This window comes from Cervus elaphus, chromosome 28 (assembly GCF_910594005.1).
Source record: "Cervus elaphus chromosome 28, mCerEla1.1, whole genome shotgun sequence".
Taxonomy (NCBI): domain Eukaryota; kingdom Metazoa; phylum Chordata; class Mammalia; order Artiodactyla; family Cervidae; genus Cervus; species Cervus elaphus.
This window is the reverse complement of record NC_057842.1, coordinates 14,307,693-14,332,813: the sequence shown is the minus strand read 5'-3', so window position 1 is coordinate 14,332,813 and position 25,121 is coordinate 14,307,693. Positions and strand designations below refer to the sequence as shown.

General features: G+C 36.5%; 1 protein-coding gene across 49 annotated transcripts in view; it reads right to left on the bottom strand.

The window, feature by feature from the left end:
- Positions 1–25,121, bottom strand: part of RIMS1 (regulating synaptic membrane exocytosis 1) — a 578,197-nt gene that overhangs the window by 95,921 nt on the left and 457,155 nt on the right. For 28 of the 49 annotated variants that reach the window (XM_043890084.1, XM_043890085.1, XM_043890086.1 and 25 more), the window contains 2 exons: positions 15,403–15,515; positions 9,449–9,615 (listed from right to left, as the gene is read on the bottom strand). The exons of the other annotated variants lie outside the window; for them this stretch is intronic. In XM_043890084.1, the coding sequence (XP_043746019.1) occupies positions 9,449–9,615; positions 15,403–15,515 (280 nt within the window). The remainder of the gene's footprint in view (positions 1–9,448; positions 9,616–15,402; positions 15,516–25,121) is intronic. 49 annotated transcript variants of the gene reach the window in all.

Below are 25,121 nucleotides of genomic sequence, written 5' to 3'. Positions count from 1 at the left end.
CTTAAATAAAATCAAGTATGATTTAGTATCATAAACAGATGAGCATGTATTACAAGCAAAGTTAATATAGTTTGTTGGTTTGAACTTTCAAAGATTTTATTTCACCTCAAATAAAATAATAAATGAAACAAATCTTCTAATACATTCTTCTAAACACACAGTCTTATTTTTCTCATTAAAGAAATGTTTCTAATTAACAGTATCTATGTCCACTGAGCATGCTCTTTAAAATATTTGAAATGCTAAATATTATCTGATTTAATCCTTACAGGGAATTAGATTTCTGCAAACAACAAAACATTAGAGCATACTTTAAATCTCCATATGCAGTGCAGCTATTTTTCCCTAAGAGACAGGAGTTGTCTCTGGGATCTAATTACAAATGATCACTTTGACAAGTAACTCCCATCTTTATGAAGTATTCTGGGCTTCTATCAAATCTTGAAAACTTTGTTATAATTGACCATTTTTATTGCCTATTAAGTAGGAAGCATTTATCTAATACTCTGCTAATCTTCTCAGATTTCAACAAAACATCTTAGTAAGCCTATAAGGAATTGACAGAACAGATCAGTAAAAACAGACAGAATGGAGCTGTTCAAATCAGACTGCTACTGTTTCCCTTCAAACTGCAGTCTTTTTTTTTTTTTGACCACACAGCTTGCAGAATCTTAGTTTCCCCAGCCAGGAATGGAACCAGACCCCTGCAGTAGTACTAAAGGTTTGCAAGGAAGACTCTCACCAGGAAAATCTACTCACTTGCCCCAAGAGCTCGAAGTTGCTACTCTAAGGACTGTCTGTTACTTACATTCATACGTCAAGAGAATTGTGTTTATGTGGTGGACATGGCATGATTTAACAACTCAGCTGCATGACACTTTCAGTCATATGGTATACTAACAAGTATCATTTAGTAATTTCACCATAAAGGTAGAGAGTTTTTAAAGGGCATGTGGCACAGTCTTTCCATCTCTCTATTGCTTCAATCTGGTCATAGGAAATAATAATAGTCCACTCATCAGTCTTAGACAATTAAAACGGAGAAATTCCATGAAAGAATGCCAAAATATATTTCCTTCCTCAGATATTCAATATCCGGCATCTCTCACTGTGTTCCAGTTAGTTTCTCCCCATCACCAAATGTCCATGTTATTTTCCTTTCTTCTTAGGACTTCTGCAGATCTCAGTTGACTTTGTTTGTCCATAGGAGAACAGGAGGGCATGCAAAATAGTGTGGACAGCTTTAAAAATTCCCTCGTGGTCCTTCTGACTATATTCAATGTCAGTAGGCATAACAATAAGTATATAAAAATGAAAATTTCATTTGTTATTCTGAGCTATCAATATAGCAAATAATTTTGCAGTTAAGTATTTTTTCAAATGCCGTTGCAAAATTTCCAAAGATTATTTTTAAATGGTATCCTGTATTCCCTTGCGGAGCTGAAGAACTACCATGAAATTAATGGCATTTGAAATTTTCTGTAATATTTTTCAAGCATAACTGCAATATCAAGATTAATTTTCTGGAAGATACTAAACTATGCACACATTCTCTATCACAACTTAAAATATCGAATAATTTAACCTACAATGTTTTAAAATCTCCAAATAAGCATATTTCCTTAAGTATGTGCCTACTTATTATTATGCCTCCTGACATCCACTGCCAGATTATAGTAATATTCCTGCTCCGAAATTACTATTTGTGTATAGGAGAAAACTTCTCTTAAAAAGCTCTCATATCTTTCAAACTATGATTTCAGTGATATCATACATACTATCATATCATACAAACTATGATTTGTAGAAAAAAAGAACTGCTTTTGAAAATATTCTTTCAAAAAGAGATGACAAAAAGACCGAAAACTATTTGGATCAAATTTGCTCAGCAAGTTTGTTTATCAAAATTCACCTTGATACAGAAAGGCGACCTTGTAGATTAAGGCAAACCTTTGTCAATGCTGACAAAAGTTTATACATGAAGGTCGCTGGGAAACTGTTGATTTTGACAGAACTTCTAAAATTATGTATCATCTGAGTACAACTAAAGGATTTTATAGGTTTATACTTGTATTTGGTTTTGTAGTTTGATCTCACATAAAACAACTGAAATTTGTCTGCCTGGAAAGAAATTGATAGACGATAAAAGATGAAAAAAAAATTTGGAGCTATATCACAAAAATTCACCCTCTTTTTGGGATGAACATTTTCTTTGATGCGAAAAATAAAATAAAATAACAACTCAGAAACTTAACATATTCTTTCTGGCTCCCAGAACATGTGCATTTCTTATTATTAATTATGGGACTTCCTGCAATGCGGGACACCTGGGTTTGATCCCTGGGTTAGGAAGATCCCTTGGCGAAGGGAATGGCTACCCAGTCCAGTATTCTGGCTTACAGAATTTCATGGACAGAGGAGCCTGGCAGGCTACAGTCCATGAGGTCACAAAGAGCTGGACATGACTGAGCGACTTTCACTTGTCATGCTACCTCTACTAAAACACTTTACATTCTTTATGGTTGGAAGGGAAGATGTTCTTTGAGAACTATTTAAGCTAATACTAAATTAAAATTATATGTCACATGCAGAACAAATCTGAAAAACAAGGGACCTCAAATCTTTATTGATGCTTATTATTTTGAACTGGGCTTCCCAGGTGGCACAAGTGGTAAAGAAATTGCCTGCCAGTGCAGGAGACATAAGAGACATGGGTTTGAGCCCTGGGTTGAGAAGATCCCCTGGAGAAGGGCACAGCAACCCACTCCCATAGTCTTGCCTGAAGAATCCCATAGGCAGAAGAGTCTGGAGGGCTACAGTCCCTAGGGTCGCAAAGAATCAGACACAGATGAAGCAGCTTAGCACTCAAGCACTTTGGATTACTGTGTTGATTTTGTTCTGTAAGAATTATCCTAGAAATTACTTAAGTTTTAAGTACTTTGAATCCATGACAATATTTTTTTGGAAGAACTTTTAATTCATTCTATATACAAAGGGTTAATTAATATAAACAGTATAGTATATGTTTTTCTACTGTAGTTCCCTGTTTCCATAACCGTTGAAAACATTAAGTATGTTTTGGGTTATTTTGAATGAAGCATTTAGAATGCATCTGGGGGGGAGACACCTGTTTTTCAGTTCACACAGAAACATATGGTTTAACTGGTACCACACCCAATGGTCAAGTATCTTTTGCCTAATCATTATGTCAAACACAAAAGATTCAGGATATGGTCTGTGAATTCCTAATATTCTGAAAATGATCTTTAAGAGATTGGTCATCTAAATATGTTTATATTCTTCAACCTATACATATTTTGTAAGGGCTTAATTTCATTTGTTCCCCAAACAGGGTATTTGAAGATCTCTATGCCCCAACCAGTAACGCTGAAGAAGCTAAAGTTGAACGGTTCTGTGAAGATCTACAAGACCTTCTAGAACTACCACCCAAAAAAGATGTTTTTTTCATTGTAGGGGAATGGAATGCAAAAGTAGGAAGTCAAGAAACACCTGGAGGAACAGGCAAATTTGGCCTTGGAGTACAGAATGAAGCAGGGCAAAGGCTAATATAGTTTTGCCAAGAGAACGTACTGGTCATAGCAAACACCCACTTCCAACAACACAAGAGAGGACTCTACACATGGACATAACCAGATGGTCGACACTGAAATCAGACTGATTATATTCTTTGCAGCCAAAGATGGAGAAGCTCTATACAGTAAGCAAAAACAAGACCGGGAGCTGACTGTGGCTTAGATCATGAATTCCTTATTGCCAAATTCAGACTTAAACTGAAGAAAGTAGGGAAAACCACTAGACCATTCAGGTATGACCTAAATCAAATCCCTTATGATTATACAGTGGAAGTGAGAATAGATTTAAGGGACTAGATCTGATAGACAGAGTGCCTGATGAACTATGGACAGAGGTTCATGACACTGTACAGGAGACAGGGATCAAGACCATCCCCATGGAAAAGAAATGCAAAATGGCAAAATCGTTGCTGAGGAGGCCTTACAAATAGCTGTGAAAAGAAGGGAAGTGAAAAGCAAAGGAGAAAAGGAAAGATATTCCCGTTTGAATGCAGAGTTCCAAAGAATAGCCAGGAGAGATAAGAAAGCCTTTCTCAGCGATCAATGCAAAGAAATAGAGGAAAACAACAGAATGGGAAAGACTAGAGATCTCTTCAAGAAAATTAGAGATACCAAGGGAACATTTCATGCAAAGATGGGCTCAATAAAGGACAGAAATGGTATGGACCTAACAGAAGCAGAGATATTAAGAAGAGGTGGCAAGAATACATGGAAGAACTGTACAAGAAAGATCTTCACAAGCCAGATAATCACAATGGTGTGATCACTCACACTCTCCTAGAGCCAGACATCCTGGAATATGAAGTCAAGTGGGCCTTAGGAAGCAACACTATGAACAGAGCTAGCAGAGGTGATGGAATTCCAGTTGAGCTATTTCAGATCCTGAAAGATGATGCTGTGAAAGTGCTGCACTCAATATGCCAGCAAATTTGGAAAACTCAGCAGTGGCCACAGGACTGGAAAAGGTCCGTTTTCATTCCAATCCCAAAGAAAGACAATCCCCCAAAATGCTCAAACTACCACACAATTGCACTCATCTCACACGCTAGTAAAGTAATGCTCAAAATTCTCTAAGCCAGGCTTCAGCAATACGTGAACTGTGATCTTCCAGATGTTCAAGCTGGTTTTAGAAAAGGCAGAGGAATCAGAGATCAAATTGCCAACATCTGCTGGATCATTGAAAAAGCAAGAGAGTTCCAGAAAAACATCTATTTCTGCTTTTTTGACTATGCCAAAGCCTTTGACAGTGTGGATCACAATAAACTGTGGAAAATTCTGAAAGAGATGAACATACCAGACCACCTGACCTGCCTCTTGAGAAACCTATATGCAGGTCAGGAAGCAACAGTTAGAATTGGACATGGAACAACAGACTGGTTCCAAATAGGAAAAGGAGTGCGTCAAGGCTGTATATTGTCACCCTGCTTATTTAACTTATATGCAGAGTACATTATGAGAAACACTAGGCTGGAAGAAGCACAAGCAGGAAGCAAGATTGACAGGAAAAATATCAACAACCTCAGATATGCAAATGACACCACCCTTATGGCAGAAAGTGAAGAGGAACTAAGAAGCCTCTTGATGAAAGCGAAAGAGGAGAGTGAAAAAGTTGGCTTAAAGCTCAACATTCAGAAAACTAAGATCATGGCATCTGGTCCCATCACTTCATGGGAAATTGATGGGGAAACAGTGGAAACAGTGTCAGAGTTTATTTTGGGGGGCTCCAAAATCAGTGCAGATGGTGATTGCAGCCATGAAATTAAAAGATGCTTACTCCTTGGAAGGAAAGTTATGACCAACCTAGACAGCATATTAAAAAGCAGAGACATTACTTTGCCAACAATGGTCCATCTAGTCAAGGCTATGGTTTTTCCAGTGGTCATGTATGGATGTGAGAGTTGGACGGTGAAGAAAGCTGAGCACTGAAGAATTGATGCTTTTGAACTGTGGTGTTGGAGAAGACTCTTGAGAGTCCCTTGGACTGCAAGGAGATCCAACCAGTCCATCCTAAAGGAGATCAGTCCTGGGTGTTCATTGGAAGGACTGATGCTGAAGCTGAAACTCCAATATTTTGGCCACCTGATGCAAAGAGTTGACTCATTGGAAAAGACCTTGATGCTGGGAGGGATTGGGGGCAGGAGGAGAAGGGGACGTCAGAGGATGAGATGGCTGGATGGCATTACCGACTCGATGGACATGAGTTTGAGTAAACTCCGGGAGTTGGTGATAAAAAGGGAGGCCTGGCGTGCTGCGGTTCATGGGGTTGCAAAGTGTCGGACACGACTGAGCGACTGAACTGAACTGAGCTTACAGCCTTTTATCTCTTAGGCAGTAGGATGCTGGCTATCTAAAATGGAATTTCTCAAACTTCACTTAAAAACTATGCAACACATTAATGGATGTCCCTGGGAAATAGGTCTTCTAGAATGAAATAAGCTTGGTATATGCTGGAGTAAGCAGAGATAAACAAGCTGTTACAAGGTAGAACTTCGCAAAACCTCAAGAACTGTAGTTTGTCCTGTGAATCATTAACACACAAGTGTAGCAAGCAGTGTTTGGGAGATGCCGGCCCATGTATCACACGGGGCAGCCCACTGGTCATCTCAGAGGTGCCTATCTTGACATTTTCTTGGTTCATTACATACTTGGATAGATGGAATCAGAACCAGATATGGTATTTAACTGCCTGCATACTATGGTTCTATATGATATGGACAAGATGGAGTCAGTGGTTTCTCTCTCTCTGGGTCCTTCAGGAGTATACTGGACTTGGTGGACTTTTATATACTGAACACTGTCTTCAGGAGGTGCTATAGTGTCTTCTAATCCTTAATGACTTTCAGTATAAAACCCATCCCAGGCAACATACAGCCAAGCATTTCATGTTTCATAGGAAAATATAAGCAAAGATACTTATATGTGAACCCTGAACAACATGGGTTTGAAGTAAGTGAGTTTATATGCTGATTTTTTCAATAAATACAGCACATAATTTAATCTTTAACTAAGTGTGGGGAAAAGTTTGTGTTCAATGTGGAAAGAAAAAACTAGGGTTTGAGTTCTGGTTTTATCTTAACCATCTCAGTTTCCTGCCCACATTGTCAAAGATCTGACCTCTTGTATAAGGAACCAGAACATAAAAAATAGGTTTTAAGCTCTTAAACAGATTATAATCTCCTTGAGTATGTGGCATAGATATTATACTATCATGAAGTCTTGGGAAATAATAAAGTCCTTATGCTTGATTGGATCTCAAAGGTTTGCTGGTACCTATTATGAAATGTAAATATATCTATTATCATATTGACCAGATACTTTATATATGAGCTTGAATACATAGAATTTTAAAACCTATGAAGGTAATTAGCTACTAAAAATAAAGAAATGCAAAACAGTATTATATTGAGAAAAATAAATATTCATAGTGTTATAAGCATTGGGGATATTTAAGATTGAGGAGCCTGCAACCATTTGATATGATTTTGTTCTTTGTTTATTCGTTACAAACTCTCCTCTCAAGTTTTTACCGCAAGGCTGATGGTGGATGCAAGTGTGTGTGTGTGTGTGTGTGTTAACATGTGTGTTTGTACACTATGGATATTCCTGGGGAAGAACATATATGAAAAGATAACTAGGTTTGAAATGTCAAAAGGAAGTCTTGCCCCTCCGTATCTCATCCTACCCTCTTTATTCCTAAGTGTTCTAAGAAATCAAACATCTACTAATTATGACCTTGAGCATCAGGCCACAGGAAAATAATTTTCACCTTAGCTTCAGGGGAAACTTGTTTAGCCATTAGTTTAACTGCCTGCCTTTACGTAATCCACTTAAATAAAAATAACTCAAACATGCTCCAAGCTACAGAGACAAGAAAGAGGAGCTGAAAACAGGGAAATGCCCAGAGAAAACAGATTTGTCATTAAGAAATTCACTTGTACTGTTTCCAGCTCTAATCTCTGTCTTCATCAACTTCAATAGAAATCATATGAATTAAAGAGGCAAAACATCATCTACCTTCTACTTCGTATCATGGTATAGTATAGTGAGTGTTATCACCGGAAGGACTGATGCTGAAGCTGAAACTCCAAAACTTTGGCCACCTGATGCACAGAACCGACTCATTGGAAAAGACCCTGATGCTGGGAAAGATTGAAGGCAGGAGGAGAAGGGGACAACAGAGGCTGAGATGGTTGGATGGCATCACCGACTCGATGGACATGAGTTTGGGTGAACTCTGGGAGCTGGTGATGGACAGGGAAGCCTGGCGTGCTGCAGTCCATGGGGTTGCAAAGGGTCGACACAACCGAGCGACTGAACTGAACCGATCTGATAAAGTATCATTTTCCACGAAGTAACCTTGGCTCCAATCACTATCCTGTAGTTCCTTCTCAGCCTTTGTACAAAATCATAGTACCTTGAGCTGCCTAAAATTTCTGTGCTTTGCTTTCTTCCTTAGAAGCCATGTTGCCAAATTTTTCCTGAAGATAAATTTTTGAAGACTTTATTCTCCTGAAATTTCAAGAGAATGACAGTGGACCCACATAGCATTCTCAGAGTTGGTTTGTGACATGAATCTATTAATTAGTCATTCTTTATATCATAGGACTCAGGCCACTAGAGTCTATCATGAATATAAATTGTTTTTAGTGATTAAAAGTGAAAAGTTTTTAATCCCTATTTATCAATATTCTTGCTAAACTGAACAGGTTCTAAAACACAGTATCTTAATAATATTTCAATACAAAAGGATCAATTATAATCATTTTTACACCCTCTATCCTAGCAGCTCAACAGGTATTTTCTTTAGCTCTTCTAATTCTTTCTTCACTTTTAGAGAACTTAATACTCTGTTAGGACCAGAGGCAGAGAATATTCAAAATAGAAATAAAACGTTCCACTAATATCTTGACTGATCAGAATTTCTCTTGTAGATTCTCAATGAGACACTGTTAATTAACAGTAAGGTAACTGCTCTCAAATTACACCAACAGGTGAGCAAGGTGCAAAGAAATCCAGGAAGACAGAACGCTCTAGGATCATCATCGAAATGTGCAGTCATACCAGCTTTCGGAGTGTTAGGAAGATAACTGCTCCTGTTTTGAACATTTATATTTCATGGGCCTCCCAACAACCCCGAAATGCCTTCAATGAAACTACTACTTCTGGGAACTAGTTAAGAGCAAATACAAAATGTGCCTTGTCCATACTGAGTCTGTTTTACTGAAGCCAGGACCAGATTCCTGAGGTTTTTTCATTTCAGCAAGGGTTATTTACCTCGTGAGAACCAAGATAATTGCTGGTGATTTAAACAAACTACAAGCACATCTCTTACAAGTCCTATAATGTAAAAAAGAGGGATGTGTATTTTGTTATCACCCTCATCTGAAGGTATGCCAACTGCTCGGGGACTGAAGACGAGCTCAGTAGATTACAGCCTGCAGGAAAATGTGGCCTGCTCTCTGTCCTTCTGTAAATAAAACTTTATGGACTACGACTGCGCTCACCTGGGTGCAGAGCTTCTGTACCTCCATGACATTGTAAATCGCCACAACAGAAGCTGTCCAGCAGAGCCTGCAGCATTTACTACCGGGCCCTTTACAGAGAGGCTTCCCAACACAGGACTAAAGAATGCTTTGTGGATTTAATGATATTAGAAGGAATTTTAGGGATTGCTCTGTGGTTACAAGCCCCACCTGATGGGAAGGACCACAGAATCTGGGCAATATTACACAACAGTGAACCAAGGCTCAACACACCCTAGTCCCGGTCATTTCAATGAAAGGCTTTGGCTCCTCTACCTAAACTCTGAGCGAGAATAAGCAGAAGGCAAGGTGGCACTAGTGATGCCCACTCACCTGATCCTGCCCCGAGGCCGCTCAGACTGCTCGGACAGGAAGCTGGTGCTGCTGAGGCGGGAGGCGCTGCTGGTTCGGGACACGGCAGACACGTCGCTGACATCGCTGTCTGAGGACCGGGCGGAGACGTTGTCGCAGCTTCTGTACTGATCTGTGTGTACGTTATACTAAGGAGTGAAAACAAGAGCGTGTGAGCTCCGTTACCGGGTGCTGGGAAGCAGAGATACACACGGTGAGGTTAGCGGCTACTCTGCCCACATCAAGCAAAAGTGCACTTTGCACAAAATTAGGTGTGAAATCTAAAATGACCCAACACTAGCATGATGCATGGCTTCCGACAGAAGCATCATGTGTCCTCTGAATGGTAAGAAGTGGTCTACGAGGACAAAATAATCAAAAGTGTCAATGCTTGGGCGGAAAATGCACTAAATAAATGACTCGCACCTACCTAATACCTCAAAATTGCATTATTCATCTTCTCCAGTACCTCAATTTCTCTTTTCTTGATTTTCATCACTGCCTACAAATTCTACTCACCTTCAACTCTACCTATGAAATAGACTGCTTCCATCTGTCTGTGCTTCCTGAGTTTTTCTAAAACTGATATTTAATTTACCCTACACACTCTCCCTATTTTAAGATGTCACATTTTTTCACATTTTACCAAAAAAATAACTCTCTAAAAAAAAAAGAGTTGATATAAAGCAAAGGGATTATGCCAAAGTCAAGCGAAGCAATGGAGGCAAAGACAGAACTTTGACTTTCTTTCTATTATGGTTTAATTACTCATTTTCATTTTAAACTATTAACTAAATAAAAGAAAGAAAGTTTAAAAAAGGGATTCCTATTAAAATTTCAATATACATTACATCTCATATTTAAAAGTCTTTACTTTTTAATTAATCAATTTATTTGGTTGTGTGGGTCTTATGTGGCATGTGGGATCTAGCTGCCCAACCAGTGATTAAATCTGGGCCCTCTGCATTGGGAGCACACAGTGTTAGCCACTGAACCACCAGTGAAGCCCCTCAACGTGTCTTTGAATCTGTCCTTAGTATTTATTATCAAAGTCTTAGAAATCATTAGGTAAACGTTAAAATTGGTGAAGGTGTCAAAAGTGTCTTTTTTTCTATGTTACTGTCTTATTGCAACGAATCACACGGTGAATAGCTTTATACAGTCTATATTTTTATGTGTGTTTAAATCATAATAAATAGTAAGGTTATATAAGTATCTACAATTTTAAAATAACAAATACAGAATTGATTTTCTATTGTTAGGTATTGGAAGGTAAGATAACTTCTTACCTAAAATAAAAGAACATATAACTAAAGGGACACATGACCATCACCAGCTATTTATATTTCTTATCAAGTGATTTAATTCTGCACTTACGTGCTCAGGTGTGAAAATATCAAATGTTTGTTAAACTTGTAGAAAGACTCATCCTTCCTCTGTATCATGTGAGTTTTAACAAATCTAAAATAATCCAAACTAGTTCAAAAACTTGTATAAAAAATTGTCTTGCTAAAGAATACAACATAAAATGATGCTAAATTGTGGTTCTATATGTACAAAGATAATTATAGGGCAATAATACTTACTTTAAAAGTTCTAGAAAATGGACCATGTCTATTTAATAATTTTTCATATGATAGCAGTTAAGGTTGAAGGTATTTAAATGTCAGTTTTAATTTTCCATCTCTCACATGTATGTGTTGGGCAAAGAATTTCACAATTCCAAATTTATAGAATATCTATAAAATTATATTTCCAAATAATTTATTCATGATTGCATGATTTATTTTTGAAAGTCATATGCTAAATAAAATAATAATCCAAAAGGAAATGCATATATGTTAATGTGTTCAGAAATGAGCTATTTTCATAACTTTGTGTGTGACCTAAAGTTAACATCATTTATGATAATGTATTTCAAGTAGCATGGTAATTTTTATCATCAACTTGTCACATCTGGTAACATGACACTAACTGGCAGGATTCATTCAATCAGAACTTGTTTTTATTTACATAATAGATATAAAAACATAACATGCTCACATGGTGGAAGCTGAATTTAATACTGTTACTGGGGCATAAACATAATTCCAATATTACTTGTCTCTAAAACTATTTTGCTATGTAAATATATTATGTCATTCCTGTAATATTTCCAAACATTGAAATGATAGTTTGTACTTGACAGAGTCTGAATTAATTTGCTTCTAATACAATAAAAATTTATAGCTGTAGGAAATATTCTGGCATGGTGCTGACCCCTGGAACAAAGTCTCCCCTTATTTGGGAAATGCCAGTAATAAGCAGTGAGGACTATAAACTAAGAGTAAGGGAATGTGCATGGAATTATTTCCCCAACTAAAGAAATCCTCCTTTCCTATAAATTATCTGTTCTTCTCCTTTTTGTATATAGACCTCTGCTATTCCTGTCAAGAGACCAAACAAAGAATTTTGAAAGACTGTCATGTTAACATTTTTTTATATTGGAGTAAAGAATAATTCATCATTCTGACACAATGTCACAATTTTATTCACATTTGTAATTTGAAGGAAAGGCTTTACACTCACTTTATACTACTATATCTACTTACTTTCAAAACCTGTTAAAAGTTTAATAACTTTGACTTTTCATCAAGCATGATTCTTTAAATGTCCTATTGAGCAATTAAATATTTTAATGGAAATACATTAAATGTATTTTGAGAAATGCAGCTTCCTCAGGAGAAATTCATATTGATCATATAGGTCCTTGATGTGAAGGAAGTCCTGATAAAAGGGCTGCTGCTTTCATAACTTATAATAAACATTCAGAGGCTCCTACAAAACCTGTCATGTCAACTCTGCCTACTGTTTCTGAGTTACAGAAACAGAAGTGCTCTTTCAAATGTGAGACCTCCATGAAAATTCACTCTCCACTGATGAATTTCACTCTCCCGCCAGGGCATGTGACTCTAACATCAATGAGGACGTAACAGAGTGTCACATTTCAGGGACAGAGGTGTAGTTTTGTATTTTTTCAGAAGCCAAGTTACTGCTAATTCCTTAGTCAGGATGGATATAGGCTCATTTAATACTTTAAGGAGGTGTCAGGTTTGAGACATCTTAGGAATGATACTACATCTGTCTGGTAATTCTTTGTCCTGAAGAAAATCAAATTCTGTTGGCTTTATTATAAATATTTGAAAACAGTTAACCAATTTCTAATTTGGCAGAATTTCAATTAAGGTGCTTTGCTTTAGGCAAAGTGCTGAATGACTAAAAATAAGTCAATTAAAGAATAAAGTTCAAAATTTAGTGTATATTAAATTTATGAAAATACTGGTTCTCAGCTATACAAATACAAATATATCTTTGTAAATTGTTAAAAGTTTGGGGTAAAAGGGTAAATTTAAGAAAGAAAAAGTAAGAGGTTTAACAGAAATTGCTACTGGAAACTATTTAAAAAATTTATTATAAACATTAAGAATATTAGAATCATGCAGAGCATTTACCTTTTACTTAACCCATAAAATTAAATATAAGTTAATTATTTATTTTACTTTATATATTTTTTCCTGTATTATAGTCTCATGTTTTTTTTAATAGTCTCAAGTTTTTAAAGACATCATATCTTTGATTTCACACTTATCAGTATAACAATAATTTTATTAATGTAATATAGTAGTATCAATATATGCAGTAAAAGCAATTGTAATATATTTGAAAGTAAAGGGTTTTTTCATATTCAAATGCAATGAAAGAGAAAAAAGAAAAGGATGCCTACGTAAACAAGAAAGGAATGATAGAATATAATATGTCAACTCCATACAAATTAAAAGTCATAGGAGAGCCTCTGAGCCAGGCTGGAATCATGTATACATTTCATTGGCGTCATAGGAAGAGCAAACGGCATCTAAGTTCCAGCTAGGGAATGGAGAGCTGACCACCAAACAGGAAGTCTGCTAATGAAAAGAAAGTATCTCCTTTCTTTGGAGAGAGCCTCGGTTTTCATAAATTTGGTAAATAAGACAGTTGGACTAGAGGGGATCATTTTTAGGTATTTTCAGAATTTGGAATCTCTCAATCAAGATAAACCTACTTTTGATTAGTTATGAAAACAAGTGTTAGTGGTGGTTTAGGGTGGTTTAGGGTCTAGGGCACTTCATTTTAGAGTTTTCTGATCACCTGATGAATGACTAGAGGCCCAGTTCAGAAAGGCTTTCAGGATTTTCTGCTGATTCTTTATTCACCGCTTTCTTGTTTTCTGTGCTGGCTCTACCTCTTTCTGTAGTTCAATCTGACCTCATCCTTTGACATGATGCTAAGAAATTAAGAAAGCATTTACATCTTTGATTAAGCTTTTCTAGTTTAAAGATCCTTCCCAAATGCCACAGTGGAGGAACAAATCCTAAACCTGATTCATAATTCTTACTGCATTTATGTAAAAGAAAACAAAAATGATGATGATATCCATAAAGACAGACAAATAGCTGATTAAGTGATAATATCATAAAGTACAAACCGGAGGGGAAAAACATGTGGAGCAGGAATCAGCAACTCTGGGCAACATCAAGATATTCTGCTTACTAATATTTCTTTCTCTCTCTCTTTTTTTTTTTTTTTCTTTTTTTGCTTTACTGAGTTTGCTTTTTAAAATATTGTTTCAGACTCCTAGGGAGTCGGGCTCCACTAGCTCACAGTGACGTTGAGCTTTGTCCAGTTGGAACCTTCTGCAGTTAAACTAAGACATAAAGTCATAAAATGAATGGTAAGACAATGTCCAACACACATGCTTGTATGGTGGGCTGGTAACACATCTGATTCTGTTACCGCCTGTATAGTTTTGTATTAGTTTCTGAATATCTGGCTACATAATGAACAACCTCTAACATTTAAAAATGAGTAGGTTTTTCTAGGTTCATAAAACAAGCTAACAACATTAATTTAGTATAGTTTTTACTTAATTCTGAATTTCTAAAAGGTCATTCCTTCTAAAAGGACTCTAGATATCAAGGTATAACACAGGTTATCCTGTAGTGCGCTTCTCTGGTGGCACTAGTGGTAAAGAGCTCGCTTGCCAATGCAGGAGACATAAGAGTTGAGCATTCGATTCCTGGGTCGGGAAGATCCCCTGGAGGAGGCCATGGCAACCCACTCCAGCATTCTTGCCTGGAGAATCCCATGGACAGAGGAGCCTGGTGGACTGCAGTCCATGGGGTTGTAGAGAGTTGGACACGACTGAAGTGACTGGGCACATCCTGTAGTGGCTACTAGCACTTTTGTAGTCTTTTTAAAAATATTTTTAAAATAAATCAGATAATATATTCAAAATTGCTTACTGAAGCATAAAACTCTATTTCAATTAAAAATCATATTTTAAACAAAATTATCAGATGCTATTTAGCAGTTTATAAACTCCTCAATGCATCCTTACAAAATAACTTTGAAATATAAGTTTTTATTATCTCTTAAAATCGGGTGGATTTCAGTTTCTATGAGTTTAAATCAGTTTTCTTACTAAAGACAGATCAATAAGAAATCTCACATCACACAATTTTCACTCCCTGTGAAATCTCCACAGGAATTATCAACCTCAAATAATATTTAAGACTATAAATCTACATCTTAATATTTAAAATACAATGTTAAATGAAATTCCAGAGATAAAATGGCCTCGTTTACCTTACTGATGTGAATTTGACTACTGACAATCAATAAGTGACTTTAACATTAAGCATTTTCTTTTTTATATAAAACATTTAATCTAAATTTATAAATGGTATGTTACTAAGCTTCTATCTTGTGAACATGTTAAGAGGAGAGAAGTCATGATGCAGGACCATCATCTGAAGCATAATTTCTCTCCTATAACTTAAGGGCTCACTGGTCCTACCTGCTACCCACACTGTACTCTTTTTTTGTTACCAGAGAAATTATTGGTCAGTTACTGGTTTTACCTTGGAATATTGCTCGCGATCAAGTTCTTGACTAGAACCAGACCCTGTTGTCTGCTTAAATCGATGCACTTTCATTTTCATCTGTCTCGTTCGCTCCTCCACTACTAAGCTTGCTGCAAAAACACACAACGGGAATCCATTAAAAGACCGAAGCACCTCTGAGGAACCGAATGGTTTAAGATTTCAATGCTTTTGATAATGAATTCAAATAAAATATCAAAATCACATGATTGACAAACAAAAGGCAGAAGATAAAATGCTAGCAACCGGGGCTCTAACGATGAACGTGACTCAAATCACACAGGATGGGGACACAAAGGTTAGTAACCAAAGCTAAGGACCCTATGTCTTTATCGGAGATGAAATAATATCAATTCCATTCATAAGTGATTATCTGAAACTGAATTTGATTGTGAAAATATGCTCCCTATTGAATGAACTGGTTGCTTGTACATATAAAGCGAACACATCACACAAAGCTACACGTGCTTACTGAGAAGCATGCACTCCAGGCAACACTGTCAGCTGAAGTAGGCACCTAAACACTCCTAACGGAGGAGCATCTGCTTTTCTGAGGCATCCTTATTAAATCCTTCATTTCTACCAACTTTTTTCATGAATATTTGCCAATCTTAAAAATGGACTTGCTAAGGGAAAAGATTCAGTTTCTTTTTCTGAAAGCTCTGTCTGACCACAAAAACGAAATTCGTACTTTTTGAAAATGTGATATAGAACTTTAGGTTTTTAATTTAAACTGTTAATAAACAAGTGTATTCCAGTTAAGCCTTTATTGATCTTCTAAGTAGTGTAGCAGGTGTAACTGTTTAGATGTGAAGTACTGCCTTCAGTAAAGTATGAGCTATTTTAAATCAGAATCCATCACAACTGGCTTAAAGACCCTGTCTTTAATTTTTACATTCTTACAAATGAAAAAAATAAGAATACAGTTGTGGACATGTACCTGTGTTGCATGAAGACTATGTTTATGCTTTATAACTTATCTTTTGCCAATCTCTGCAACAAGTCCTAGAGTTTATTATTAAGTTGTTTACATACACATATGTCTGACCAAAACCCATAGTGTTTTGTAACTAATGTACTGGGGTTTCTGCTAAGAGGTTCTGTGATTTAAAGGAGAATGGGAATATTGATACATCTAATTGACCTGGTTGTCAATTTCCTGTCTAACAGGAGTTTATAAAGACACTTGCTGACAAATATTTTCCATTCCAGTAATTAAACATGGCCCGTGATCCTTGATAAAAGACACCGACACTTGTGGAAATTCAGTAAATATGTAGCTTTGGCTGTGTGTCCAAGTACAGACTAATAGCCCATGAGATAAGTACATGGTGTGAAATGTGTGGTAAATGTTTTGTCTTTTAACACCAAGTTATTAGATATTTTGCTTTAAGTCAGTATATTAGACAGATGATATCAACCCCCAATGACACAGTTACAAGAATTGAAACAGTCACAACACTTGCTTTGAAAAAGTTGACTCGAGGTTGTAAATGATAACTATTGTGATTAATGTGTGCCTCGATAAAGACCTTGGGAAGAGCAGTTTCTAAGTGTGTTAATTACTTGACAATATATAAGGAGTCATAGTAAGTATTGTAAAGCAAAATGCTATGCAAGAGAATTAGGAATTGAGACAAATCACTGAAAATGGGAGCTGTACTTATAGAAAGCCATAAACCCCATGAGAAAATGTACAGGAGTCTGCTGTCTGCCATCTGCCTGTGATGTGGGTAACTCCTCAGTCATCTGCTTCGGGCTTTGAGGAAGACAGATGAACTGTAAGCACCTGGACTCTACAATTAATGCTTAAAGCAAGTCCAAGTCATCTCTACTTGTGATAAAAGCAGATTTAAATGATGTCAGCTTAATATTCTCAGCAATGACAGACATTGTAAGACATTTTTGACACTGGTTAGCCTATAGCTTTGTAACCTTCACATTCAGCATCATGTAATTCTTGGTGGGGAGCACTGAAAAGATTATTTCCCATGAGCTACAGCCTAAAGCAGTCTGAAATAGTTCTGGTGACTTAACCTTGCCAGGATAGCACCTCGTTTCTTTAAATGAGAGACACAGGATTCTTGGGGTGAGCCTGAGAAACACACAGCAGGGTGGCCAAGAAGTCGTGGAAAAAATTAAGGAAAATGCTTCAGATTGAAGGTGATGTGTGATTAGCAAAGTACACATAGGTTGCAACTGTCTCTTAGAGAAGACCAGGTTTTTCATCCCTGAGAATGAAGGATGGCTTTCCATCTAATAAACCTGGAAGACCCTGCAGACAGGCTGGTTTGTCATCAGCTACATATCTCCAGCTATATTTTGTTTTTATTCTTTCCTAAAGGCAACTCCATCCAGACTCGCAATTCTGAAGGCTCTTCTAAAGTTTACAGAAAGAAATGAGATTTCCTTTCTTTCTTACTCTCATTTCTTCTTCTTTCTCTTTATTAAATGTGGTCTTATTTTTTTTTCCCCCTTGGACGAGGCTGTTCCCTGTGTTGTTTTGCTCTCAAGAGGACCTGCTGGTGGCAAGGGCTGTCTGCCCTTCTGCTTTCAGAGACAGGACAGGACCACGGCGGATACCAAAGGCGAAATGCAGCAGCAATAGCCGCAGGATTTTTAAAGACTTTAAAAAACACCAACAAACTGAATCCTACAATGGTTCAACAACTTCACTCTGACCTCCCAAAAGTGATTAATATACTATCTTTATTCCTAAAGAAGTGAAAGTTGACATCCTCTAAGCTGTCAAAGAAAGAAAATCTCCAAATCATTTTCTTTTCAAAATCCTGACTTGTACCTATGTCCTCAGTGCTCGCTCTCGGATTCCAAGATCAGAAGTGAAATGCAAACAGCTTATCACTGACTTACATCAAAAAGTCAGATAATTACATATAATTCACATTTGTAAAGAGCATTTCTCATTATTTCCTGATGATGTGCACATTAGTGTGTATTCTGAAATAACTGTCAATACAAATGGTCATGTTTCAGTAAAACTGTTTTTTGTAAACATCAATGAAGAGGCTTCAGTGTGAACTTGGCAGTTCTTTAACTTTTCTACATATTTTGTGTAATCTACATTTTATTTTTCAACTGTACATTATGGAACGAAGTGAAATCAATTATGCATTATTGGTGTGTCAATCTAAATAGTGAGAAAATTTATGAGTTAAAATGGAACATTTATCACAAATTGATAAAGAAAACATGATTATTAATGTACATGATCTATAGAGAGAATAATGTACTTGGTAATGATTAGAAATAAATCCTTGGAATGTGATTAACCCTTGAGTAACCAGTTAAAAGTAAAATTAATCACAGCCCAGAGAGCTCAAATATCTTACTTTGAAAAGAATGATTATTCATTATTAAATTTTTATATTAACAATGTTAATACTAATAGCAAAATTAAAATATGAAATAAAATATTTTCTAATTCTTCCATAAATCCTAGCATTAAATTTACATTTTAGGAACACTCTGAATACTGGCAGCATTGGAAACTAACAAATCATCAAAGTGCCAGTTACTATTCCTTTTTAAAAATATTTTAAATTTGGAGAACATCTGGATTTTTATTTTTTTTTTAATTTCAATACTGCCACATACTAGAGAGTTAAATAACCTTGCTCATGTTTTATAACAAATGTAATTATCACCTAATTTCACTTAGTATTTTAATGAAAATATAGCTTCAGTTATAATTCCCATAGAGTGATAGTATGATAGTAATATAATTCATTTCCCTTAGCCATTAGAGTATAATTAACACTGTAATTTTATACAGAAGCTTTTTTTAAAAAGCTAGAATTTTTCACTATGCTTTCCAAAAGCTGACTGATGTGTCTGATGTTAAATAAATTGTGTCTTTTAAAAAACAAGTATTAATTTTCCTAAAAGATATTTATTGAATTTCATCCAGTTTCTTTAGATCAACTTTATATCCTCAGTTAATTTTAAATTCTGACATTTTTGCCCAATGAATGTACTTAAATCAAATATCAACTCAACACTGCAATTAAGAAAGTTTAGAACTTTTTTAGAGTTCAAGTTAAAAAAATAAAATACTTGTGAAATCATTTCTTCTAAACTCAATGAGAATAACTAATTGGAGCACAAAGAGTGAGATTTACTAGTTTTTTAATGGAAAATATTAGATATTATTGAATATAAAGTCAGATTAAAATAATTACTTATTTTTTCATGCCCCATGTTGTGCTATGAATTCTTAATCTAGTATTATAGATGATCTTTGGAGAAACTATGACGAAGCTGCAATCATTTGCTTGGACCTATATGCACTTTTCTAGATCTATCCTTTCATAAGATTATTAAAGAGGCCTATGACTTAAAATAAAGCTAAAGAATTATTAATGTCTTCCCTAACCCATCACTGAAAAATTTCCAATGTATCACCTCTTCCGAAGAGAAATGCAGTTTTCTGGGAAACTTCTTTGACTTGGCAGACGTTCATGACCTGCTTTAAAACACTGTAAATATTATGGCCCTGTGTAATGTGAGATAATTATAATTTAAACATCAAATTTTCATAAATATATTTTAAATATTACTCTTGAATGTACAATTATGTAAATACAAATTTGTTCTGCTCTTCAAATTCCTTAAATCTTTCACATTTCTCCCTATGCATCTAGAAATTGACATGAATTTGCAGTTTCAAATGCTTCTGTTTATAGGCAAAACAGATAATCCATACAATATATTGCTAAACCTACATTTTCAAGTATTCTAGGTGAAATATGAGTGCAAAAGGGAATAGGAATAATGAAAATTTCTGTATTATTAAATATATTAAAGTAAAAAGGTTGCTGAGTATTTTTTTTCAATAACAAGATTAGCTAGCATATGTGTGAAAGGTAAAACATGGTAACATTTGTACAGGATAACAACCTTGTCTAAAGGTTGCTAACATACTTTATGAAAAATTAGTGCCTCTGCATCCTTGCTGCTTGGTGATACAAAACAAGTTTGGGGACAGTGAAGCCCTGATCTGGGTCTACTGTGTCTCAGAAAGAGTGATGATAAATGACCACAGGCCTGAAAGCTGTCAGAATTAAACATACGAATGAGATATCTGCAATGCCTCAGTTACTGACATCACCCAGGAAATCCCTGCTCTGAAGCTTTTGTTTTCACAAATCACTCCTGGTGGGCACTCAGATACAATGAACAATGTAACAGGAAATGTGGAGATTGGAAAGTAATAAAAAATGAAAAAAATGAGCTGGCTGAATCTGTAAACTTTGTAAGGTGTACAACACAGCCTGAAGAGAAAGAAAGATGCTTTTCTATTAGAAAATTCGAGACTGCAATACTCATCCCTACACATGGGTTTTTAGACTTAGCGGAACACAAACTGTTAAAATGTAGGAACATTCTCCACACATCTGGAAGCAATGGGGTCAAATGGTAAGAACTCAGGACTCAAAAACACTTGGCAGAGATTAAAACCTCAGACATACCACCATTTATCAGTATGAACTTGATCTGTCTTGACATCTCACCTTCACCGTTTTCATTTGCAAAGAAAATGAAAAGTCTAAGGCATCACGTAGAGTAACTTTCTGCTGTTGGAGTCTCTGACTCTGTACCATCTCAATAAAGTGTTGACATTTTCCCAATATTTTTAAAAAATAGGAAGCTAACAACTTTCTCTCTTGCTCAACTAATTTCCAGCATTTTTACTTTTTTGTTTGTTTGTTTGTTTGCCAATTTACCAAAACCATAGAAGTTAAGGGGCAAAAATTACCAGTTATATTTGGTTATTTTTTATCTTTTATTATTTTTTTGCCAGTTAAAAGATAAAGCAGTCTTTTCTTGCCCATCCTTATCTTTGGAGTCATACAAGCATAATAAGCAACTTTGATACAACACTCACATACCTACTTTTCTCCCTCTAACATATAGAATATGTGTATCTAAAGAGTAAATATTTAAAATATTTTGACTATACAGCAATGCCCATATTCTGGGTCATTTTCCTAGAATAAAATGCATTTCAATTTGCAAGGGGGGAAATGTGCACTTTCATGATTCTCTTGGATGTTAAGGATTATGCTACAGTAACATAAACAATAAAATAAAAGATACCATCTATCCAGGATGAGAAACATAAAACAAGCAAATAACAGGTGCAAAGTAAAAAGAACCACATCGCCTTTAAGGACTTGAAAAGAGGCTGTGTTTCGGCATAGAAAATTGAAATGAAATATCGATTTAGAAGAAATAGGTAACTTCCATGTATCATCACTTATTTCTCTTTTGTCTGCAGCCAAAACCCCAAGGCCAACTCTTGTTTTAGCTGATTTTCACTCAACTACCTAAAACAAAGTTCAGAATTTCCAGCTCCATATATCACTTAAAGTGTCAAAATAGCCAAGCCCCAGAGTAACAGTGAAAATATTAATTAGATAGTGGACAGATGAGAAAGTCAAACGAAAAATCTGTCATTTTACCCTGCCCTTTTGTTACCCAGACTTAAGTAGCTTTTTATGTGTATGCCTGTCTTAAGAGCGAGCACTGTCCTCCTTACAAGCCACTGCACAGAACACAATCTTTGTGAGAGTAGTTCAGGGACTTAAGGCTTCTCTGGGAACCCAAAGGGTCATGCTGTTCATCCCCAGGATCTCTGAACATGTTTATCCATCATTTTTTGTTAATCCAGTTACACTGGGTAACAGAATCTATCTTGAAAGGTTTGATGTGGCGTAACTACTAAATTCAATGTCTCCTTTCTTTTTTGCAAAAAGTGGTGACAAACTTTAAAGTTTGCAAAACCAAATTACAGTATTCAGGGGAAATATACAGCTTTAGAGGAGAAAACCCCAAAGGTCGATTCATGGCTAGACATCCACCTTTTATCTTCTCTTGCAGAATCAGGGAGGAAGGGGCAAACCCTTCTCCCTCAAGGGCGCATTTCTGGCAAGCTGACACCTGGTTGATTCAAGCGTTAATACTTCAAAACTTTAAAAGTCTTTAATACTATTATAAAGCATCACATTTGAATCAGCAGAACAGAAAAAAATGGGTCCAAACCAAGAGTTCAGAACTATTGTACATGGATCACTTTCATATATCCCTAAAGTTTAAAAAGAAGGCTAGAATGACAAATATAGGTTTGTGACAAAAAGAGAAATGGACCAATTCGATGCTTTTACTAACAGAGGTCTAAATGTTTATGACTAAACATTCACGAATATTCATGGCAAGTGTTCAAGAAAAGGAAAGCCCTAGAAGATTAAAGAACTTGAAATCTTTACACACAATAACATCAAATGAATCACCTGGGTAATATGCACCTGCTCAAAATGCAGTTAAGAAAAATGTGAACAAATTTCTACATAATGACAGTAAAATAATGCTGCCTCTAAAGATTCACAAATAAATTAGTTTACTTATATTGGCAAAAGCCAAGTGACATGATTTTTCTCCTATAATGTGTTTCAGAAGCGCAACTCCATAAACAATAAATAATGTAACATAACATCATTAAAATGATGTTTTTCACTTTTAATCTGAATTACATTTAATTCAGATTAATGCTAATAGTTCCATAAAGGTTATAGTTTGAGTGCTTAGCATTCAAACTACTCTTGTCAACACTTCAAAAAGAAGATACAGATAATTTATTGGAGCATTTTTCTAACAGAAGTTTAAAAATTCGGTTGACTAGAGATAATCCTTAAATGGCCCTTATGACCTGCTTACAATAATTACTATATATTTTATTAGTTAAACAGGACCACAAAACAGATGCGAGCTCATTCCTTTTCAAATCCTTTAGTTACTTGAACTCTAAATGCACTTCATTCTCTTTATGGGTAAACGACACATTTCTTACGAGAAAGGGAATTCTACTTATAGAAAAGATAGTATAATGGGTTTTGTTATTATTCCAAATTGCTTCCAAAAGGCAAAAAGTTAATGCACTTTAGAGATCCTATCTTAAAGGCATATAAATTAGAAACTTATTATGATAATAACATTTTTTCTCACCTGAAGCCTTTTAATTTCTGGTTCTGTTTTGATCTTCTTATATCATTATTTCGATGCCCCCAAACTACATTCATGGGCTCTTTAAAACTGTCCAAGAAATGTAGCAGAGAGGGAAAAATTGGCTTACTTTGAGAATTAATGATTTAAAATATGCCTATAAAACAGTCTGTGAATCCTAGAAAGATAGGGTACCTCAGCTTCCAACATACAAAGAGGAGGTGTGAAAGAGGTAAGCAAGCTGGTGGGAACATTTCTATTTCCTCAGTTAACGTTTCAAGGTGAGACGGTGCCATCTTAGTCCAAATACAGTGGTTTCCTTTTCTCGGGGTGCAGGGTTCACTTGAAGAACAAGCCAAGGACTGCAAGTCTGCCTCAGTGACATAAAACCGGGTCACCGGGGGTGGCAGGGCCCCGGAGTGGCCTCCTCCACGGGAGGGGGAGGTGACCGCGACCCGAGGAGTGGCCGGGATGCGGGCTGCGGCTTCACGGGCCAGCTGTGTCCTGCAGCAGCTCTGGGCTTCCGGGCACCCTCTGCCCTCTTTCTATAAGAGGAATCACTACACCTTCCTTGGCTTGTCCCGGGTCATCGCCCTGATTATGTGATGTCACACCACAGTGGGAGCTTGGTCAGTGCTGAATGTGGGAGAGGCAGTCAAGCAAAGTGGTTCACCACAAGGGCGTCTGAGTGAGGCTCCAGCCCAGATTCCTGTCCGAGCACTTCCCAAATGAGCAGCTGACCTGGGGCCAGGCTCTGCATCCCTCTATGCTGTAGTCCCCTTGGTTGATAAATGAGGATATGCATAGTTATGTCTCAAAGTGGGGCAGGAATACGATGAGATGAAGAGACGACCCTGTTAGTCAAGACACTGACCTACAGGAAGTGCCCTATAACCTCTAACTCATATTAAAAATGTTCAGTATATTACACCTCTCTGGATGTGTTTTACAAAGTATTCTTGAAATCTATATACTGGTCCCCTACGTCCCCTTTGGGTAGGGTGACCAACCGCCCCATCCTGCCCAGAGTTTTCCTGGTTTTAGCACTGAGTATCTTGCATCTTGTGAAACCTCATAAATCCTGGACAAACTGGGAACATCTTACAAATTTGTCTGCAATTCATCAAAAACCACATCTCACTAGGGGTCCTGTAAGCCTGTGCTGTTACCTCCTGTAGTTAAGCCAGTCTGGACCACTCAGGGAAAACTCAGGATAACCTAATTCTAAATTCTAAATACAGTCGACCTCAGAAAGGTCAGCTCACAGCAGCAGGTTTCTACGCAAAACAAAACGTTTTCTTTCCTATGGGGCAGGTGAACCTACAATCTGACTCGACAGAAATTTCTTGGATTTGCTTATATCTTTTCTCACGCTTTTCATGGCTAAGCTGTGGCTCCCGTAAATCCCAGGAAAGAAATGCAGCACCCTGGACTGCTCTCTGCCTTCCTGGCTGCATTTGGAAACAAATCTGTTTGATTGTTTTCAGTCACATGGTACATCCCACGAAGCCTATCTACATCCTATGTCCCAGGAAGACTTGGCAGAATGATGACACACCTCAGTTAGGACAAAAATGACCTTGTTAAAATGTAACAACCTGACATGCTCTGTAGTGAGGTTGTAAAGGTACATAAGTCACACATTTGAAGTTGTACAACCCATGAATTCTGCATTGTCT